Below are 23,574 nucleotides of genomic sequence, written 5' to 3'. Positions count from 1 at the left end.
CCTCCCTACCCTTTTCTTATAAGGAAACGCCTACTGTAGGTGAATTCATGTTATCTGTATTATGCTTTTAGATAAACTGCACAAATAATTGTAATCTTATCTATAAAGCAGAAACACGAGAAATGTTCCACCCTATATAAACATTGTATATTACTAAATAAGCTGAAGGAAAATAACCAGAAAACTATTTCCTGAGAAGATGGAGAAATTACTTTCCTGTAAGAAGACAGTAAAAGTCAGGTTCCTTAAGTCTTCTTTGATACAATGCCCCAACATGCCACGTTTCCAGCATGGTACTATGAAACTATTATACAGGTGAACAAACACTGGGTTTATTATACCCATTGCATGTGTCTAAAACCAGAAATAGCTAAAGAAAAGAATGATAACAAATCAAAGAGAAGTGAAATAATCTCCAAGTCTTCAGATGAAGTGAAATCCATGTCAATAGATAGCAAACTATTTTTAAGTTAGTTCTGAAAGTTTAGCTTCCCCCCCCATTCTATACTAATTGAGACACTTCTGTACATTAGATGTTGATATAACTTTTAAGATTTTTAGTATCAGAAAGAATGAAGACCTTGCAAGTTCATAATACTCTCTATTATTTTTCCTCAGCATTAAAGATCCTAACTGCTAAAAGGTAAATATCACTGTAGTTGATGTAACACCGACCAAACAAATGTGACATAAGCAAATAATACCCTCTAACCCAGTCTCAGGTTTATCAAGGCCTTTGAGTTATTTGTATGGCTTTAAAATTTATTTTCCTTCAATGCTGTTTTCTAACTCTGCTTTGTCATGGCCCCAGTCATCTCACATGACTTACAAAAATCTATCCAACAGCATAAAGTAAAGGTCTGGAAACTTTCACTGAATTAATAATTTAAGATTTATTTTCCTGGCTTCCTGAAATTCAGAGAATGATGGAAATAATAGGTCTACATTTGTCTTTTACAAGTGAAATGAAAACAAAACAAAACAAAAAACCCAAACCAACCTACTATTGAATTAACCAAAGAGCAGTTTGCATGCATTGTGTAAAGCAGAAATGTCAACATATGGCAGGCAGCAGAGATCAGGATGTAGACAGACATGTGTGTGCTGTGCAAACAACTGCACCCCTGGAAAAACGTACCACCCATTGGCTCCTCTCCAGTATTCACCAGCACCATCCTCTGGTGGCTACTGCACCTCAGCAGGGTGGCTCAGGTGAATGCAGCAGAACTAGAGCACTTGTTTCTGTCCTCCGAGCTGCAAGTAAGGGACCAGAGAAGTGATGCTGCCGTGCCTCCTGCAGCCCAATTGCTGGGCAGCACCCGCGTTCTTGCCTCCGCGTCAGAGCAGCATAGGAGAAAGGCTGTGCTGAAGAAATGCGGTGTGCTAAATTCTAGACTTCAGACAAGCTTTTGAAAGCACCTTGGCAAGACTTAGAAAAGCGTACAGTGCTAGTCTGAGTTTAGTTTCTCCATGATGGAATAAAATCATTGGTGTTGGCCACAGGCTTAAATATTCTTGCTAGTTTTGACTTAAACGTGAGACTGACTACAGTTTAGTAAGTTAGCAGTGTAACCAGTTAACAACAGCTTGGTGACTTGGTGGCACCATGTTAAACTCTCTGCTTGAATTCTAACCATCTATATTTACATGCAGCCTGACAAAATAGAAGGTAACTGAGTTTATCACTAATCTTTTTCACTGGTATAGTTTGTTCCACATTTGGGAAAGGCTGGTATCATGCCTTACAGTCATCCTTGCTCAGCTGAGGAAGAGTATTTTAAGCTACAATAAATTGTGTCTGAGCCCTTTTTCCTTTAAAACTATATATTACTACAAAAGACTTAGAAGATTTTTTTTTTTTTAAAGTGTTTTAATTTAATTTACTTACTAAAAGGATGATCTTCCTTCCTGTGGTTACACTCGCTACTTGAATCATTTATTTTAAGCATTTGCTGATAAGCTCTTTCTGTAACTTTGGAAACTGCAGTATTGAAATTTTGCAAGCAGAGAACTCTTAATTAAATCAGTGAAAGGAAACTACTTTGTTACTCACTGAGTATGGTAAGTGAATTCACAGCCAGAGAAACCATTTAGTTACTTTTTAAAATCACAAGTCAGTTACTTCTCAATGAAACCCATACATCTAGCTAAAACAGTACTGTCCCCTCACCCCCAGGTGCTGTCTTGATCTGAAGTTACTTTTTTTTTTTTTAGTTATTTTTTAATTAATTTTTGCTCCCCTACTGGCATGTTCATCTTCAAGTTTTAAAAAGTGCCTAGCTCCTAACTTTAATTGGTCTGGCTCCAAATTCTCTCCAACAGCCTAGCTTCATCTAACACATTAAAGATTTATGTAACACTATATATATTCTCCACATTATTATTTGTGGCCAAGCCATCCCACAAAATCAAATCACACTAAAATGATAAAAGGCTTTCCTCTCTTCCATTAAAGCCTTTTCTCCAGTCTCAGTCAGTGCCTTTCCTGTGCCCTTTCAGACTTTTATCCTTCTTTTTAAATGTCATACACTAGAACTGAATAGTCAGTATTTCTATCAAATACTACGTACAAAAATAAAACCACTTCAGCACTTTAGTATTTCCTTCCACTGAGACACCTAAGGATTCCCTTCTATCTCTTTGTGTTACAGAGGCTCAGGTTGTTTCACTTTTCCAAAGCTTTTGGCACCTCTTTTAAATTGCTGGTTTTCTGTATAGTCTGTCCTTCCCACCAACATAAAATAAGGAAAGCTGGCTATATGTATAAATTTACATTTGATTGCATTAAAAAACATTTTGTTTAAAGGAATTCAACTTAGCAAATGAACCCAGACAGAAGTGTTAAAGACCTTCACAAATTACTACTCCAGCAATATTTATAATTTTTTATTTTATCCCAAAGAATTTTATACATACTGTATACACACAAAATACCAATTTCAGAATCTTATTAGTAAAAGATCCTAAGGCAGACTTCATGCAATCACCACAAAACCTCACCAGACAACAGAGGTGGGAATCACTCTTCTTGTTTTGCAGCACAAGCGAACTCCGGGGCTATTACATTTACCTTGCTACCAGTATTCCGGTTAGGAGATTTAACCCCAAACTAGCTGTGTCTGAGGAAGAGCCCTCTTCAGCTCACCTGAATTACAGCCAGTCCATGTCATTCTGGCCAAGCACTACCCTCCCCGTACGTTTAGGGGCTGAGGGAGCGGCATTCGCAGCAGTAGGCACGCAGACCGCCCCAAGCAGAGCTGTTTGCCTTTCCACCCACAGCACCACCACCCCTAGAGCTCTCCTCTCATTTCTTAGCTACGTACCCTTCACCATTTGCGTGCCCCTTTTCCTACAAAGTTTCTGTGCTTTCTTATCAAACCCTCCCAAACACCTGACTCTTGGATGTCTGTAAGGAAACAGACAAGTTATGTTTAAGTTGTAGGCTTGCCTGGTATACACACAAACACACACACGTATATATAATGTATACCTAGGTAGGTGTGTATAAAGAAATGTTTGCTTTTCTTCAGCCTTTGATCTAATGGTTTTAGTTGAAGATGATTCCATCAGTGACACCACAAAAGATGTTTAGCCACATTTTTGTGTTCTTTTGGACTGCTGCTTAACAACATTTTTTCCTACTAAAGTTTCGAAACTGGGGCTCGAGTGCTCACATGTGCATTTCTGCACATGAACACTTCTGCAAGCAGCAGTTGCAAACAGAGGCCTTGTGTGAGCCAGCCCTCTGTGAGCTGCAGCATCCCACCTGCTCAGCAAATTTCCAAGTTAAAAAAAAAACTTTTTTTTTCCCCCAGAAATTTCCAAGTTTAAAAAAAAAAAAAATCCTTTTACTTCAAGATCATGTGATCTGGATCATCAACAGAATTTTCCATTTTGCCTAATCTGCAATATATGCTGGCTACTTTATTCTTCCAGGTGTTCGCGTCATTACTTTGGAAAACAAACCAGATGTATCTTTTCTTGAAAGTATATTGTCAAAGTATTATTTCAAAGAAACATCAACACGAAATACACTTCGCAGTGTTAATGAAGGAACATTTTTTGTTGTCGCTATTTCCTTTTGTATCTTTACAGAACTTATGAATACGAAGAGGTCTTGTTTCCAGTAACCACTACGTAACAGTTTTGAAGGAAGTCAATAAAACTTAATCCAGGTAGCAACCCTATTTATTCTTGAAATAATCCCTTTGAAAAGCCAACAATATCTGGGGGATGTTTTTTTCAGTAACCATACATACAATAAATCAGCCTATTTTTTAAAAAAAGCAGGATGATTTCAAGGGATACTATGAAAAAAAGGACTCACCAAAGGTTCAGCCATTACAACTTCAATTTTCTTTTCAGCTTGAACAGCAAATTCAGCAAAGAGGCTTTTGATGACGTACTCGCCAGGTTTGACATCTGGATCAATAGTAATGTTAGACATGATGATGCCTCTCTTTTCCCAGGTGGAAACAACACTTGGAGAAACTCTGCGTTTATTTACTCTGCTGTGTGGCGTGGAGGCTAGAGGAAAAAAAAAAGAAAAATAAAGAGCTATAAAGCAGAGCTTCTAAACACAGTGCCTGTCATTTCTTTATTTACCCGTCTACCACACGGACGTATTCACATGGTAAATTCTGTAAACCAGGAGGAAATAACTAGCTATAACATCCAACAAGAATTTTTTTTTTAAATTAGGTGGGAAATTCTACTCAAAGTTGCATACAGGTTTACAGTGCAACTCATTTTTGTCATTGCTAAAATGCATAACTGTCGTACACTGTGCGAACCACCCCATTCTGAATACAACTGTATGATGATCAGGATAAAGATTACAGCTGGTAATATCTGATATCTTCAGTTCAAGTATGACTAAAAAAATCAAAAGGTCCAATGTAAAGGGTTATGTCCCTATATTGTGAGAGGCATCAGCTTGATTCAACTTTTATAAATTGGCCATGAAGTTCAATTTTCTACTTGGTATCCAAATATCTTCAAGAGAAATATTTCCTTGGCCCCCTGGCACTTTTTGTCAGTACACTGATTTTCCTAACAAGAATGCAAACCCTTTTGAGACATGTCATGCTAACTCTTTATCTTCATTCTCTAGTCACAAATCTAAAAGACTTGCTCCTTACGAGAAATATTAATTAATCGATCAATATAAATAACACTGGATATGTTAATCTCCCTCTCTAAGGATTAGTACTTTCACCTTTTTACTGAAATTGTCATATACTAAGTTTACATATATTTATCCACCTTTAATTTTATTTTTCTCTCTAAGCACTCAAAAACTTCTTTATTATCACAGCTGCCACCCAATGTGAATTGCAGTACCAAAAATCAGGTATCAGAATGCATTCACACATGAATTTAACATACACATAACAATTAGAGTAAATAATTACAATTCTTGTTTTGCACACTATAAATCAAAGTCACTATTGACATGTCCAATGATGCCCCAAATCTACCCAGAAAGGTCTGATATTTCTCAAGCATATTCCATGACTGCAGACATTTTTTTATTACTATTAGGAATTCATATTAAGAATTCATACCTATTGATATTAAGATTTTATTTTCCTAAGGTAGCTGTATAGAGACCCTAGTCTCAGTCCTTTTTATTGTATTACATATCGTGATTTGTTCAGGTAAGCTTCTTTAAGGCTTTTTGCAGTTAAAGTGTGAGGAGATACGCTTGGCCAATTTTGATGAACTTGCAAAATTTTTGTGTGTTTTCAACTTGTATATGTGCAATTCCTATTAGCCAAATATTATCCACAACTTTTACTCAAACATTTTTTCAATGTTCAACTCATTCATGAAAATACTGGTTGCCATGGAGACCAAACCTTTGGTACTTCACTTCACTTCTTCCCAAGTTTGAGTCTCAGCCATTCATAATTTCTTCTATCAGTTCAGAAAGTTACATTTTATGTAACACAGACTTCCTCAACATCCACTGAAAGTAATCATTCCTCAAACGCATTAGTGAAGTGAGCAATTCAGCAGGAGTGAAATCAGAATGGTCACAACTACATTAGCCTCTACTGAAAAAGGAAGGTTACCTTGCATAATGTTGTGAGTACTACATACAACCTGTGTTTTTTCCCCTAAGTTTTTGTACAAACTTGCTGTTTAGTTGGAGTAATGCATATTTTTTCCTGTACATAAATTGCAGTATGCCGTCTTCAAGGCTGGAAGGACTTGCCAAGGTCACAGAGCTGAGTTCCCAGCAGCCAGGGCAACACTAGAACGACATGCACGCACACCACATGCCATAGAGCATTTCTGAACATCCTCCAACACTTTGATCTAGCACTTTGATCTCAGTAACAGAGGTCCTAAAAGACATAGAAGAGCGTGTGCCACACAGTGCAGGCAATGGAAGATCAAAGACACTGCCGTGTTCTAGATCCCTATGGTGGAAGCTCACTAGATAAAAGTACGCAAAGGCATTAAGAAACAGAATGACGTGCATGCTGCAAAAGAAAGACGACAACCCAAAACATCTGCCTTTAAAGAAAAATTCTTTCTTGTCCCATATCTGACGATTGTCTTGTCCCTCAGTACAGAAGCATAAATGTGTCAGGCGCTTTAAAAAATATTTCATTTCTTTACAATATCCACATTCTCCAGCATCCGTGCTCTTGTCATTCTTTAACCCCGGTGCTTCCAAAGGCAGCCCAGGAAACAAGAGAGATGCATTAAGTGTCAAGAACGAGAGCATAGAGGTTTGAAGAGAGAGGAGGTGCAAAGGTGGAATATATACTTCCACGCCATGCCAGGTAACAAACAGAAACACCTAAATATGAGAGATTCTAAGAAAGCTAAAGCTTTGTTCTACGCAACAGACAAATTGGTCTCTATTATTTTAAATCACACAGTGAAGTGGGAACGGACTGGAAAGAAATGCGAGAAGTTTAAATCTCCTTTTTTGAACATCACTAGCTGTGTCTGGTCACAAGAAATTTAGCAAAGCAGCTGCTTTGGCTCCTTCCATACTCACCTACTGGAGTATGCCACAATCCCCACATTATCAGGACTGGGGACTTAAGGGAACACGCCACAGCTCCGGTCCAGTCCACACGCCTGAACAATGAGAAGCTGGTACTCAACCAGCTCTTGTCACTCTATAGAGAAACCGAGAAGGACTAACATGCTCCTTAGCCTAAATTTGCTTTATGTAGACAAGTCTTAAGAATGTGTTTACATAATACATTTCTGTCTCTAGTTTCCAAAAGATCACCTTAAAAAGCCCCTGTCATTTAAGAATTGGGAAAACATTGAAAGCTGATAATCTTCAAAGTACTATCTTTACTTTCTTTGCATTAGTAAACTAATCCTCAGTAAAAGACCATCTTAGCGTGTTAATTTTCAAAGCTACAAAACAGCTTTTCTCACTAAGGATGAAACACCAAGGCTGTTCAGACTGACTAAACCCAGGCATACTTCAGGCAAATCCTCCCGCCAGACACGACAACAGAAGGTAAACTCGGTAGCCAAATGGGTAAACTGGACAAAAACCTAACCCTGACAAGAAAAAAAGAAGCAACTGGCCTACAACCAGACCAGCTCCCAGAAGTGTTGCAGAAATTTCAGTGCAAGGCAGAGGGCATGACCGTGAAGCCAGGGAAATGTGGTGCCAGGACAGCCTTACATCAGCCTGCAATGCCACGGACCCCACTCCTTCGCTATAGTTTCACACAGCCCCTTCAGATGGCATAAACTGCAGTATTGTCAAAGGATGCAATCCCCCCCAGCCAGCTATCTCCTTTCCTGCACCATCCTCCTCCTGTGCAAGCAAACACAAGTGTGCAGTTGTGCAAAGAACTGAACTGGAAAAGCAGCATACGTATTAATTTTTTTTTCCCCCGGGTTAATTTTGACACAATCAGTTGTCCAATTTGCTCACCACATGACTGCACATACACTTGCACCAGCGCAAAGGGGAGAGTCAATGCAGGGACAGCACTTGCCTTTTTACTCTTCCAGCAGCAAAGCAGAGTTAAGGCTATCCTACGGTTGTACATGTTACTAATCTCTGTGTTCACATGCATAAACTGTTCACTTGGTAATAAACCTCCCTGAAAAATCAAAGGGAAAATGTCAGACTGAAGCAATTACAAATGCTGCCATGAGAGGATTACAAATATTTTAGTTTTGCTGAAATGCCAGTGTATTCAAAAGGCAGAATAAATGACTAGGATTTACTTTCATCTGTGAACTTGCTGAGGACTCTAATTCGTGACACCATTAATGGTTCACATTAATGACTCCTGCCTTGCATATGACAATGTTCATGGCTTTATCTGCTATGTAAAAATAGTGAAGTTAGTTAAACACACACAGGAAAAAAAACCACATAGGAGGGAAAAAGGGGAGGGAGCTTGACTGTGTTTAATAAGTTCCTTAAAGAAAAGCCAAAATCTATTATCAGATTCCTTAACTAGGTCAAACAACATTATTATCTGGTATAATTATGTTCAGTGGGATTCATTTACTCATGAACTTGCAATCGATAACACAGTAGGAAAGGTCTATGTGGATTTTAAATAGCATGTTTAATGGAAAAAAAAATATGATTACAGGACAGGATTAAATAATTTCTTTCTGCTATTCGTTGCCATCAAAGCATAAGCCACTCTCTGGTCTTAGCTGCCAGAGAAATTTTAAGTTTCAAATATTGTTCTGAATCTTCAAAACATGGACCATTCTACAGAAGTTCAGATGAAATCTGGAACCAAAAATCATACCACTCGCAACAGTTCAAAAACAAAAAACTACTTTCATAAATCGCTTGAAAACACTGAATGTTTTTCACTTGAAACAATATCCTGTTTGTTTGCTCTGATGCAAGCTAGCGCTACGTGGGAAATCTGGGAGTAAGTGCCATAGGAAATCTCTGTTAAACAGTATTGTTTGGTTGCTAGGGCCACACCAAATTGTTTGGATAGTTTCAAGGAACAGTAAAACAATCCAAAGCATAATTACACAGACAACATACTCCTAGGTCAAAAGGCAACATGCCCTGATGTATGCTAAATGAGAGACAAAGTTGTTTCATGTTAAAACACAAGTGTCCAGAACTAGGAAAGGTTACTTAATACCCAAGTTGATATTAAAGAATGCTATTATTATCATCCTGCTTCTCTCTGTATAGCCCAAGTGCATCAAGTATTTGAGGATATCAGTAGTGTCCTATTTACTAATGAGATTATTCAGGATTCAAACATACAAAGCAGGTACCAAAAGGTAACAAACGCACCCCAGCCTGTGACAGTCAATGAGTGCATTTTAATTCATGGCTAATATGAAATGATGATTGTTAGCTTTTTAGCTTTTGTATACTTTTTTTGGTACTACTTTACACTTAGCCAAGTGTTGACACTTCATATGTGCTTTAAATAGTACTTTCTAAGTTTTTCATGTCTTTTCCTTTAACAGAAATTTGCCTTCAGTCGCAGCTGTTTCTCAGGAAGTTGGAATGGTCAGACTGAAGCAAAACTTCAATCAGGTATCTCCCCTCTTTCGAGATACCTGAAAATACATCTAGAATTATTTTATGTTTTTTAAATAAGGTATCCAACTATAAAATAAGGGTACTTAACACGCTTTTGAGACAGCCTCCATAGTTTTCATCAAGGAGATCATTTTCTTGGTTGCTATTTTTAAATTCATTGCTAAGGTAGTAAATCATTTTACACACATTTACATTTAATGATTAAGTGTTTTATTATTATTTTTGCAGCACACATAATACCACAGGCACTTTAAGTCTTCTGTGATACTTGTTGCGGAATAGGGTTTGCATGTCCAACTGACAATATGAAAACTCCCAAAGACTGAAAATATTATCTGTGTGGTTACTTAAAGGAGTTTTAATTAAGCTTTTTGTCTTCTACTCTGATAAACATCTGGAACATTTCATCCTACCTCACAGAAGTGATATTAACGTACATGGAAACAGATCTGTAACAATTGTTACAGTGCTTCATAGCAACAGATGTTCAGTTATTTTACCAGATTAATTATTTTTTGCCTAATAAGGATGTCAATGCTCAAAAGAGATGGCAACCTATCCAGTATCATCCCAACAAATTATAAGCAGGGCCAAACAGTTAAACCTAGGTTTCCTGTATCCCAGACCAGCAGTCTGTTTTCTAGAGAAGACAACTTCTTCAATAACCTTATCATTATTTCACAATTCTACAATTCCTGTAGACCATCAGGTTTCTATTGCTTCCAAAGTCTCCTTACTCTTATCAGTGAAAAAACCTCATGATTTCAATGAGAGAAATGGTGAACACCTTTATGAAGACAAAGAAGTTCAACATACACTGCTCTAGTAACAGATGCACATTCCAAATCTTGACCTCTGGTCTATAGACAAATATAAAGGAAGAGCCATTCTTCACTTAAATCTCTTGGATTTGCTTCCAGACTAGCGATGGGAGGATGCAGTTGCTATTCATTTACCCAGCCAGTTTACCTGGGTTGCCAAAGCGTGTGACAGCAGAGTAGACCGGCCAGATCTACTTCACCAGTTTTTGTCCAAACTATGTACCACTAGTGATAGTGCATGGAGCCTGTCTGTAAGCTGGATTTATTACTGCCTTACTAGCTCTAGCTGTACTGAATCCCAGCTGATTTCATGCACAGCCAGCACTGCTGCACACGCGGCTCTGGCTGGTTCCTTGGTTCCCCAGCATCACACAAGTGCTGGAGTCAGCAGCCTTTGCAGAAATGGTGGATACTTCTGCATTATACTGCATTTACCCAGGTTTTTCCATTTCTTTCATTAACACTCATTTACCAGAAAAATGTTACTCATTTTAAACTGTGCTAATAGCTTACAATAAAAAAGAAGAAATTGCAAACTTGTAAAATATACTTATATACTTATTTTAACCACTTCCAGTTATATATAAATGCTATTCCAATTTTTTCAGTGATGTGTATTATTCTCAGTAATGTGCTTAGATGGGCTAATATATTGAGTTTCTGCGAGACGACATTTTTGAGGCATTCTTAGGATGCGTTTAAAAAAAAAAAAGTACCTAATAAAATATTATTCTTGATACTGGTATGAAAATCTGAAAGCGAAGGGAGAGGCATAGCAGCCTCCTGACACCATAGTTATGTCACTTTACAAGGTAACCTAAAATATGAATAAAATCCACATTTGTTGCCAGTATATATCTATTAAGGGCCACTGACCGCACAAATTTTCATAGATTGTGTTATCTAGATATGCCTTTGCTTTACATAATATACACCTACTGATCGGTAACACCACAAATATAAACACAGTAGTTGAAACTGAAATCAGTCCCAATACATTAGAATATACATGACTAAGGAAAAAAAAACCAAATCTGCTCTTTCTCCCATATTTCTCATATCTTAGTCTAGATACATAGTTCCTGATGAACAAACATCCTATTATTTTCAATACAGACTACACAACTAATTCATCCAGTGACACGAGGTATGGCATGCTTTCTTCTTTCTCTGCGTTGGCAGTATACAGTGAATTATCTCTGGAAAATGCTTAACAAAGATCGTGGCTCCACATGTCTAATTACACTACATGAACAGGCAAAGAAGAACCATTATCTCATTAGCAAGCCACATGGACTAAAAGCCCAGATTGCAAATTCTTATTCATCTCACTCTCTTTTGCTGATTTTACGTGAAGTAGATGAAAATAATTAAATAACCAGCAGTACCAGCTGGTACTTCTGTCATGCATTTATGAAACGTCACGTGTTAATAAGATGAATGGATTACCCACCTGTGAAGTAAAAACAGGCTTAGAACTGACTTAGTTCAGTGGTATGGTTCAGTGTAATGTTTGTAAAGCCAAGTCAATCCTTTCAGTGAGAGGAAGTTATACGTGTATTGATAACTTCCCCTCCATGTCTAAATCGGAACTTACATTTTACTTCTGCAGTAGAAACACTTCCCTAATGACAATTTATCCAAAGACCTTCAGATATGTTAATACTACATTCTAGCCAAGCTCTGGAACAAAGAAACATAAATGAATACTGCATCAATAAACAGAAGATAAGTTTATTTCAACAAGTACCTAATTAAGCACATGGCCCTGGGAGGGAATACAGAAAGGAAAGAAAAGTTTTCTGAGTGTATTGTGGGAACTGGTACTATGACAGCTGAGCTTTCATTTGGACTCAAAAAAACACAGAACAAAAACCTCACAGAAATCTTCTGAAGCTTTATCATACAAATAATTTTTCTACACCCAACAAACATGAACATCCTTTCCTTATGGGAAGTTGACTCAACAGGGAGAGCAGCTGCCAATTTGTCTAGTTACAGGTACTCACATGAAGCTTGTTTTCTGCTTTCAAAGCCTCTGAAACCACAGGCAAGAAATTTAATCTTAGCTTTCCCCAAAATGCAGACTCCTCTGCTAGTAAACGGTAACAGAAACATTACTTCAGGCCAACACAGAGACACAGCAGAAATTCTAAGGCATAAAAACTTAATCTGGCAATATCTAGTTTTCTAGGTATCTGGGCCAGATTACAATCCCTTAGCAGATACAGTCTTGCTGCTACTGATGATCCTCAAACTTGAAGTTCTGCCTTGTAACTAGGTAGTTTTGTCTTTCCAAAGATTCAGCAGTGTTTTTCCCCACTGCTGTTAATATCTCTGAGAAATGCATTGATAAACTGTAATTTTTAGATTTTCATTTAGCATAATGCTTTCTAGAAATCTAGCCAGTCTCCTGCAAGAGAGAAACCAGAAGAGAAATATGTTTTGGTAGTATTGCTTCAAACTTAAAAGTGATGGTTTTTGTTATTTAAAAAAAAATAATATAAAAATCATCAACTTAAGTTTAGAAGAAAATTTCTCCTCCATCTTTTCCACACCTATGAACATGGTCTGAGATGTATGAAGTCAGTCCCCTGTGTGTCAAACACAGACAAGTCCTTGAAAGGTCTTTCTCCCCCTTCTAAACAACCCATCACCAAAATCTTCCGAAGACTTTTTGCTGTATTATCTGCCACATAGCACTTTTCCCCCTTTTTCGTACTAATATTCAGACACTCCTTGAGGAAGTATTGTGAAGAGAACAAGAAATTCTTCTTGCCTAGCTGCTTTAATGGCTGATCAAATTCTAACCAGCAAATATTCCAGTCTCTCTACAGGACCTTCATATCTTGCAGTCTCTTCCCTACTTTACTTTGAGAAGCCTCAAAATAAAATAGGTATATTATTTCTTCACTGAAACTCTAGAACAGGCAGAAAGACAAAATACATTACAGATATAAAATCAGGAAGATTATATTTTTAGAATGCTTCTTTTGCCTAAACTTAGATACATGAGAAGAGAGAAACTGGGCTATGCATTTCCCCAGGTAAATCCTACTGGCTTTGCCACTTCTTAAAGAAGGACTATGCTAGTCATTCCTCTTACCTTTATACATAGGTGAGAAGTAGCAACCCCACAAAACCTTCTTTCTAAAGCTCTCTCATCTGTGGAAAGCAGCACGACTACTGAATTGCAAAATACCAATTTAAGTGTTTATCCCTGAGCAAAGCTTTCTTTTGGGTCCAACCCCACCCCCCAAAAAAACCCCCCCACAGCAATCTTTAAAAATTGTTAGCAGAGTAACACATATCCTCATACTGTATACAGAGAGCCTGATTCCCTACAGAATTGTGACTGAACATGATGAACAACAGCCACGTATATCACATGTAATCACCTAAATCAGACGGGTGGGTATTTTATATCTACGGAAGGTAGAAAACACACATACTTTTATTAAGAAATTTAATGGTTGAAAAAGAGGTCAGATCTGACATTCAGGACAGTGTAAGGACATCCAGGGCAGCCAGTCAGAAACAGACTGTTAGTCGTTGCTGGGCTCACTCTGTCCACAGAGAATGTCGGACTCGAGAGCAGCAAAAGCTGCTACGAGCTACAGTCTCAAAGATATTTGCTGAAGCTCACCTGATCTCTCATGCTATGTAATTCTAAGTCAGTTACTATGGGATGGCAGGGCAGAATGTCCCATCTGTGGTGCAAGTAACTACCTTTACAAACAAGAAATTTAAAATTAAATTTCAAAAAAATCACTAAGATGTATGTAAGACCAATTTTACATATTTACACTTTAAAAAATCCTTAACAACATAACAGCTAGGACATAGATGGGAAATACTGTCTGAAACTGCTAGGAGCATATGCAAGGAGTACAACTTGTGAATCACTTTATAGAGTCTTCTACGGTAGACCATGCATGTAGACTATTATCAGACAGGAAAAAAAAAGAAGAAATTAAAAAATAATTTTGATAGCACAAGATGCCAAAAGACCAAACCATACACACTGGAAAACAATGTGATAAAGCATAAAAATTGGAGGAGGAAGAGGAAATCGGTTTGAACTCAATTGTCTCAAGTCCTGCCCAGTCATTCTTGATTATGGCATGCCATCAGGAAATCCTGACCATTAAAGTGTCAGACCATTAAAAATGTAGTTTATGTAATACCTTCTCTAGAACAACTGCCAGAATAGAAACCCCTTCAGATAAACCATTTTAATTAAAAATCATATTTTGAGTTTCACAGAAACCTCCACCTAAAGAGACATAAAATTTATTTAATAGCATATTTCTAAATTGCTAATATATTTAACATGCTTTGCTTCAACGTCAGAAGGCTGTTCTCATGCAAGATCAGCTTAAAAGAATGTAAAGGATAAGTCTCTTTCATTTGTCCATGGTCTAGAACACAACCCATCACATATGGAAGTAGGATAACGGCAGGACTGTAAAGGTTCAGAGCTGTAAGTTAGATTCCCAATGGTAATTTTCAGAAATGCTTTTACTGTCCTGAAGTTTTATACAACTGTAGCTTTCAATTCAATTTAAAGCCGCACATATAATAAAGCAACCTAAGACTTAATATATGAATTTCTGCTGGAAAACAGTTCTGTAATCAAGTTGCAAACTTCTCAGTGAAAAGATACCACCCCAAGCACACATCTGTTACCTACTGTCTTCTTTCCCAGTCGACTTATTGTGAAGACTTAACATGATCCTACTGTCAAAATACTTTACACAGCAGCAGCAAAGTACTAGTGCTGTGTTGTCAAGAGGTATGTATTCTGATCTCAGTTTCCTTCAAAACACTGAACTGTAATAACTGAGCATATATAACTGCCAAGTTTCACTCATTTACAAATTTTGTATTCCCTCAAAAGAGTAAACACATAAGCACAAAAAAACCTAAACTTGTTTCTTTACTTCCTATACGTCAATGTTAGGCCTTCTACAGCATTGTAAATCATACCTTCAGTAACGGTGCAAACACAGAAGCAATTCTATTCCAGTATGATTAAATTGCAAAAAAAGGCTTACACTACTAATTTTAAAGAGCAGTACCTGGTGCTTATTTTTTATTCAAAATTATTACTGCAACAGGAGAAAAGATGTCAACTTCCTTTTGAATACGGAGAGCAAGGATAGAGTAGCATAACTTTGGCTTGCTCTGTTAGTTCTTCTGATCCACTTGCCCTTAGGTAAATGTAAACCAAGCCACCACTAAGTCTGAGCTAGTAGTATTCCCTGGCTTTCAAGGGGACCTATAAGCTCAGGCTCATCACCGTACCAGTCACGGTTATCATGCTTTTAGATAGTACTGTGCATTCACGTAATTGCCACAACTTGTGAAAGCACCACACATCTTTCCCTCAGTTCTAACTCCTGGAGTCAGAAGGACAGCTGGAAGGAGCTCAGCTCAGATGTCTAGTTATCTGGCACCAATTCCAATGAATCACACTACCAATTTTTTCTCTAAACACAAGCAGTTACAACTTTCTCTGATGATATAAAAGGTAAAAATGTTGACACCATCCCATGGCTCATTGCTGGATTCCCAGCCTGGCTACAGCATTGACCCAAACTTCACCAATAAGGACCCAGAAATGAGGTAACCATTTGAGCCTATCAGGTATGTATAATCCTATCACCTATATCAATATTTTCCAGTATTTTGCCATTAGCAGACGTTTTTCTTTTTTTTTCTTTTTTCTTTTGTTTTAAAGAGGAAGTTTCTGAGGGAGATGCAGATTCCTGTTGAGCAAATTTAAGCTTGCTAGGAGCAGTTTGGTTTCTCTCCATTCCCTCTCCCAGCTGATGGACTGCAGTTTGAGAGCCACAGAACAGCGGTCAATTTCTCAAGTGACAGGTAAGTCTGTGGGTAAATTTGCACGCACACTTTCTCCCCCTTGCCCTTTCTGCTTAGCATGGACAGCGTGCCCTGCTCAGCCCACGGGAGTGAGGGAAGCGGGGCAGAGAACAGAACATCTACTGCTAACAGAGAAATCCAGTTTTTCCTTCCCGGGCTATCAAATTGAAGGCTGCACCAGGCTGGAAACACACTGATGCTCTGAATCCTATCTTAAGCATGAGCCAACAAAGGCAATAAAATTATATCAATGCTTGGCTAAGTGATGTTAAATTAAAAAGCAGACAGGAGGCAAAGGCAGCAGTGGGAAGATACAGCAGTCAGGCCTGGGGACTAGAAGAGTAGAAAGAGAAGGAAAAAGAATTATATTTGCTAGTGTTTGTACCATATACACTGTTCTAGAAGTTAAGGAAGCACACGTTTCTACAGCAATGCTAAGAGCGACTTTACTCTGAATTAAGACTTCATTTTTCTGGTATGCTAATTACGTGAAGAGAAAGAAAACCACAAACTCAACCCTAAATCTAAAGTTTTACGAAGTAATACCTAAAAAACTAAAGCTAAGGCAAGGATATAGCATCAAAGGAATACAAACACACTGATATATGGGCTGCACAGGCAACTTAATTCTAACACTTGTCACTGCAAACACGTCATCTATGATAAGGTTTTGTTTCCTTTCAATATATTAACAGATACATATACACCACACACACAAAAAAAAATGCATCAAGTTACAAGGTCAAAGTGATCATAGGCATGTCTTTGTTAACCAGCAAACAGAAAAAGAAACTTAAATACCTTCTGTCATCTTTCCTAATCCACAATTCTCTGGAAAAACAAAACTCCACATCCTCGGTTTGAAGAATTAAGGCTATAAAAAAACCCTATTGATGCACTGTACTGAAAGAAAAAAAAACAATGTCAAAATGCTCAACAAATTTGTTTTCTATTCTTTCCAAAAAGATAGCGTCAGAAGCCAGACAGCTTTTGCAAAAAGTTCCCTCGCTGAGCACAACCCAAGGTAGTTTGTTTAAACCTCCCCCTCTTACTGCCTGCTTATTCTTTCCTTGTGAGAAGTGGGCAATTCCAGCTCCCAGTAGAAAGAGGAAAAGACTTTTCCTCATTATCCTCATTATGTTCATTATCCTCAATTATCCTCATTAATGTCAAACTGATACCTTCCCTGCATAAATGCAAAAAGTAATGAATACTGGCAGCTTTGCTGTAAAAAGCTATTTTGGAAAAGGACTACGGAGCATCAGTTATAAAGTAACCAATAACTTCAAATCATACATCATTAAAAAAAAAACCTCTTTGAAAAAAATCTGTAAAGGAACTACATTAATTTCTTTTAATATGCTCCATATAAGCACATTAATATTTCAGATGAAAAATATTTCTACAAGTTAAAGCTCAAAAACATTACATTTGCCCAGACTGGGTCCATTTACAGAGCATTTTCACATCTTTGTAACTGCCTAGTGAAGTATACAGAAATATTATAATAGTATTTCTGATATTGAGGTATAGTTTGAAAATTAAAGTGTTTGATATAAACACAAGGATTAAAAAAAGAGAATAAACAAATTAATTTGAGCATTGGAATATGCTTAAGCATACATAAATCAGGGTTAGAATAAGTCTCACACATTAAGTATCAATTTCAGGAAAGAACAACTGTTCTATGCTCCGATTCTGTCAGTTTTGCCTAGTAATCCTCCATATGAACATACGAGCTGAAAAGGGAAATAAACCTCTGAAGACTAACTCAATCTGTCACGTTTAACACAAACATGCTGAGGAACAAAAAAAGAAACCCAAACAAAATCAACATTTTCAAAAGTATGGTCTTACAATAAGTTTGCTGAAGAGTCAAAACAAAACAACAAAAAACAATTTTTTGCACATCCAGGTAACTACCTAAATTTGTCAAAAAAAAAAAAAATCCTATCTGAACATATTCCCTAAACAAAGTTCTCTGCCCTGCACTGAGGGGATCAGCCCTTCTGTAAATTCAACTTTGATGGGTTTCAGCTCCCAGCGCAACTAACGAAAGAGTTAGCACATAGGAGAGGTTGATTATTTTTCAACTAGAGCATAAATTTCCTTGTGATGGCACATACGTATCTTACAATGTTGTAAATGCTCTGTTTTTAAATTAGGTGTAGCTGTCTCTATTTTTCTGTTTAACAAATGTACTCCTCTGAGCCAAGTCCTTTCATTCACCAAACTCTACAGAAAAACAGCAATGTCAACTGCTGAGTTGGTGATGGTCTGGGATGTCTATTTTCATTTTTTCTTGAAGAAAAAAGTTTGGTGAATATGAAAATTAGCAAATATCTATCTAGAAGAATGTGCTGGTTTTGGCTGGGATAGAGTTGGTTTTCTTCAGAGTGGTTGGTACGGGGCTATGTTTTGGATTTGTGCTGGAAACAGTGTTGATGACGCAGGGATGTTTTCGTTGTTGCCGCACAGTGCTTATACAGCATCAGGGCCTTTTCTGCTTCTCACGCTGCCCCGCCAGCCGGTGGGCTGGGGGTGCACGGGAAGCTGGGGGGGACACAGCTAGGACAGCTGACCCCAACTGACCAAAGGGATATTCCAGACCATAGGACATCATGCTCAGCATATAAAGCTGGAGGAAGAAGAAGGAAGGGGGGGACATTTGGAGCGATGGCGTTTTGTCTTCCCAAGTAACCGTTACATGTGATAGAGCCCTGCTTTCCTGGAGATGGCTGAACACCTGCCTGCCGATGGGAAGTGCTGAATGAATTCCTTGTTTTGCTTTGCTTGCACACGTGGCTTTTGCTTTATTTATTAAACCGTCTATCTCAACTCACGAATTTTCTCACTTTGACACTTCTGATCCGTCCCCTATACCACCAGGGAGGAGTGAGTGAGCAGCTGGATGGTGCTTAGTTGCTGGCTGGGGTTAAACCACAACAGTCCTTTTTGGCACCCAACATGGAGTTCAAACCCGTGATAGTGAGATTAAGAGTCTCATGCTCTATCAACATAGTCCCATACTATGAAGAAAATTAACTCTGTCCCAGCCAAAACCAGCACAAAGATACAGGATTGTTCACTAGGTCACTTTTCCAAATTCGTTTTACTTCTGTGCTTAGTGTAAGAACTGTATTTTGAGGCTCCTCAGCACTTCTAAGGTCTTTAACAGCATAAGGTAGTGCTGAGTTCACATGAAGCCCTAGTTAACAATATTTTTTTAAAAGTAAGCATGAGACACTTGTATTTCTAACCAGACCTTCTGAAGAAATTAATCTATGCCAACTGCAAATAGAAGTGAACTAAACTAGCAAGAATCTGCAGTTGTGCAACTCCTTAGAAAAACAGACAACAGCCTTCAGGGCTTTAAGTCCTCAGAGAATGTGCAAGGGCACAGCACAAACCTTCTGAGGAATATCTCACGTAGCATGCAGACATAGCCAGTGCTTGAACTGGACTTCTGTAAGAAGACAATACTAAGTGCCATGCAGCATTATTCTTAGCCACCATAAACACACTGAGCTTTCAGAGTTAACAGCTTCTTTGTCAGTTGCAGGGGAGGAGACTAGTCACATCTGAAGTAAAAATAGGTTATCATATGCTTGTTCGTGGAACTCCAAAATACGTGGCTAAATTGGTCACTTAGAAGATTTGAGCTGTATGTATTAGAACTCGAAGGAAAAAGAAAAAGCTTTTTTCTCCTACCTTCCTCAACTTTCATTCCAACTTTTTATCTGACTCTAATTTACTTCAGAAAGTAGTTTCCTTTCTCCACAATACATTCTTATAAGCTCTAAAAAGCATTGCGAAGAACTGTAACTGAGGGGCTCAGACTGGTACGAATGGGAAGGTCTGGCTGTTGGAGGCACTGGGGGAAGTGGGGGTCCCATCGTGGCCTGCATGAACAGCACCCAGGTGGAGCAGGTCATGGAGACCCCCCGCACATCTACCTGCAGTTTCACAATACACCGGGATCTGGAGCCAAAGAACCATAGCGACTCACAATGACTCACAGAGGTGGGACAGGATGGAGACACTGATCCCTCTCAGCTCCAAAAACTCATATGCAAAATCTGTCGGCAACTGAAGAGGAACCCGGGACATGAGGAGAATGTGGCACCTGGCATCCTTACCTCCCATACCATGGCCACAGATTCCAGACCTAACAGCTGGACACAAGCATCGTGGTGCCTTTTTGCTGGACAGACACCTTGAACACCCCTGCCCTGGTGCCCGGCTGCTGGACAGACCTCTTGGACACACATGCTCCGGGGCTTGAGAGACTGAGAGAGTGAGTGAAAACCCTTTTTTCCCCTCAGTTCTTACTTGAAATAACATCTCCTTTCCTTCTTACAAAGTCTTACATTTACATCCGCTACATGGTTTATACGATGTTGCAACAGTATTTCCTACACTGTTTTCTGACAAAAATTAAACAGTAGGATTCATATTTTGAAGGAAGACACAGAAAATATCCACAGTCTAACAGCAGAGTAACAGAGACGCTCGCCTACAAAATGAAGTACGGTAAAATCTGTTCTAAAGTCTTCCATGCTGATGGACAGGAATAAAAATATGTTTACACATAAAACCATATTTTGAAGAGAGCAGCCTGTGAGGCAGGACTAGTGCATCACAGCTACATTCAGAACTGTTTGAATACTACAAGGTTTTGAGGCTTGAGAAGTAACTAAGCATCTAACTGTATGCACTGACACCAACTATGGCTTGGCCATTAACGACAGGAGCAGTATTTGGGTGGTATTTAGAAGACTACACAGTTCACCACAAATACAAAAAGAAGAAAAGAAGGAATAAAACTGGAAGAAAGATATGAAACTATTAAGATTCTGCTTTAAAAATTCTCCAAGGTCCAGCCCTCTTCAGGAACAGAGGTAAAATTTCCTAGAAGAGGATGTCACAAAAAAATGGTTGTATAATCCCTAACACTCCTTCCTACTGCTACATGAAGAAAAAAAGAATTAAGGTCACTTAGGTTACTGACCAGGATCAGCACAGATAGCTAGTCAATGCTACCACCTCCCAAACTGCAATATATAAATACACTGGTAGCATTATTTTGAAGATGGAGCAATACTTGCTTCATTCTTGCTCAGGTATACTATTATCAAAACTGGTTTTATGTGTTGCCCAACTATTCCCACTCAACCCTGGAAATCTCAGCTTCTCTGGTCATGGCTTTGGACCTCAAGCTTCCTCAGTATATCGAAGTTACACAGGCAAAAGCTGTAATGCATCCTAAGAAAACATTACCTCATTAATCATTCTACCGTAATAAAACACAGATTAGATTAACAACTGAACAACTTTTGAGAGGGACAGAAGCAGAGAGGAGGGAAGCAGTGCGGCGGTGGTGGGGCTGTGCAGTGACTAGGGCGCTCGGTCGGGGGTTAGGGCCTCAAAGCAGGGAGCACTCTGGTCCTGGCGCCGGGAAGGAGACCAAATGCAAACCAGGAAACGGTAACGAGCTCTGGCCTCTGCTGAGTTACGCTCTCAGCCAGTGACCTAGAAACTTGAGTTTCACATCCAGAGCTCATTGCTCATCTTTTTTCCCCAATGATGTGGTATTTAAGTTTGTATGGTGACGTACTGACAACACCCTACAACACCAAGCTGTTTTAATCATGCAATAAAAGCCCACTTCACTTCTGAGCCGACTATAAGTTTGCTAGACCCACAGAAGAACGAGATTACAGTTTTCGTCCTCTGCAGGTAGAGAACAGGAGGCAGTTTGACCAGCAACACGCTGCTTCTCCACAGCCACAACTCAATGGGAGGAGCAGCCTTTAATCTCCAGAAATATGTTATCAATAATACCCTGCTGAAGCAGCTGCATTTGGCAAGAAGCACACGACAGGAAAACAGAGGAAACTCAAGAGAAATCTACCGGGGTTTTTTTCTAATTGTAGATGCCGATGAAAATTTGTCACCCTTCATGAGGCTCTGCCACCTCAATGGAGTCACAGTGCAGACCACACATGAGCAAACATCTTCAAGTTAACGAGACAAACCAATACATTTAAAGGTTAGAAACATCCTCTCCCCCTCTCACAAGACTTTTTTTAGGTAAGACACATGCTAAGCACACATACATTAGTGCCATTAACTCGGAAGGTTAACTGAGGCCTAGCCTACAGCTTCTAGGCAGTACTCCCAGTCAGCAAGAATTGGGGACTGAGGGTCCTGAGAATTATAACCCTGCAGAAAAAAATCCTGTCAAGACAGCAGAGCTGGTCTTTCGCACCTCCATGGGTCTCTGTCACCTCTCCCAGTCCCCAAATAGCTACAGCTATCCAATACTCACAATCACTTTTTGGCAGTCAGTCTTTGTAACCTTACTCTTAAAACTGCAAATATAAAATGAAACCAAGTAATTCTCAAGGACTTGACACCTTTTTTCTCAGCACTATTAATGTAAATGGTCTTAGCAGAAGTAAGGAAGTACAGAAGATACACAAAAGCTTGAGAAAGACCTAAAAAAGCACAAGAGTATTTCTAATAAACCAGTATCTAAACTAAAAATAACTGAGGAATCAGTACTTCCTCACTTCAGGTCTTCAGATTCTGAAGCAATGCATACTATTTTTTTTATTCTAAAAACTTGCATCTCCAGAAAGACACCAGTTAGGCACAGCGAGATTCAATTTAGTGAGGCTGAACTTCAGCTCAATATGCTTCAAAAAGTTTTCATGCTCAGTGGCGGCATAATTCACGTCCTTCACTGCATTTTTGATAGTGAAATCCTACAGGCTTGCTTCCAAAAATACAGAACCAATGTCTGTGCCCTCCCTAGGGCCCTCCCAGGCCCTGTCCTGCCATCCTCTCCCCTACTCAATTAAACAGTTACGTTCTTGTTTCCCCTGTCCTCTCCAAGATGAGCACTGTAGTTTTCCAGTTACACTATCCCCTTCAGGGATAATGCAGCCATAAAAGACAGGCACAAATTATAAATTACAAGTAAATAAATAAGTAAAAACTATTCAGACAATCCTTTCAACAGTACTACAGTGACAGATGCTAAGAAAACTTTTAACAGTGTCCTTTCACTTTCCTTTTAGTCACCTTTCACCATATCTGTGAAACCTGGTTTTGCTCATATTGTTTTGCTTAATATAATTCTTTCAGAATTAGTAATATACTTTTACTTTCTTTCCTGTGGAGGAATAATTACAGCTTGAAGTACCCTTTCAGGGGTTTTAAAATTATTATTTAAGATTGAAAAAAAAAGAGAAAAGGACTCCAAAATCTCTCTCATCCATGCACTTCTGCTAGGAAATTTCTAGGTTTCGGATTCCTCCTTCCTCTTTT

The 23,574-nt window shown here is 38.6% G+C and overlaps 1 protein-coding gene across 6 annotated transcripts in view; it reads right to left on the bottom strand.

The window, feature by feature from the left end:
• The window catches only part of FRYL (FRY like transcription coactivator), a 147,336-nt gene that overhangs the window by 98,860 nt on the left and 24,902 nt on the right, over positions 1-23,574 (bottom strand). For all 6 annotated transcript variants that reach the window (XM_069790553.1, XM_069790537.1, XM_069790581.1 and 3 more), the window contains exon 2: positions 4,328-4,527. In XM_069790553.1, coding sequence (XP_069646654.1) covers positions 4,328-4,527 — 200 coding nt within the window. The remainder of the gene's footprint in view (positions 1-4,327; positions 4,528-23,574) is intronic.

This window comes from Haliaeetus albicilla, chromosome 1 (assembly GCF_947461875.1).
Source record: "Haliaeetus albicilla chromosome 1, bHalAlb1.1, whole genome shotgun sequence".
Classification (NCBI taxonomy): Eukaryota; Metazoa; Chordata; class Aves; order Accipitriformes; family Accipitridae; genus Haliaeetus; species Haliaeetus albicilla.
Note: the sequence above shows the minus strand (reverse complement) of the source record. Positions and strands in the feature narration are given on the sequence as shown.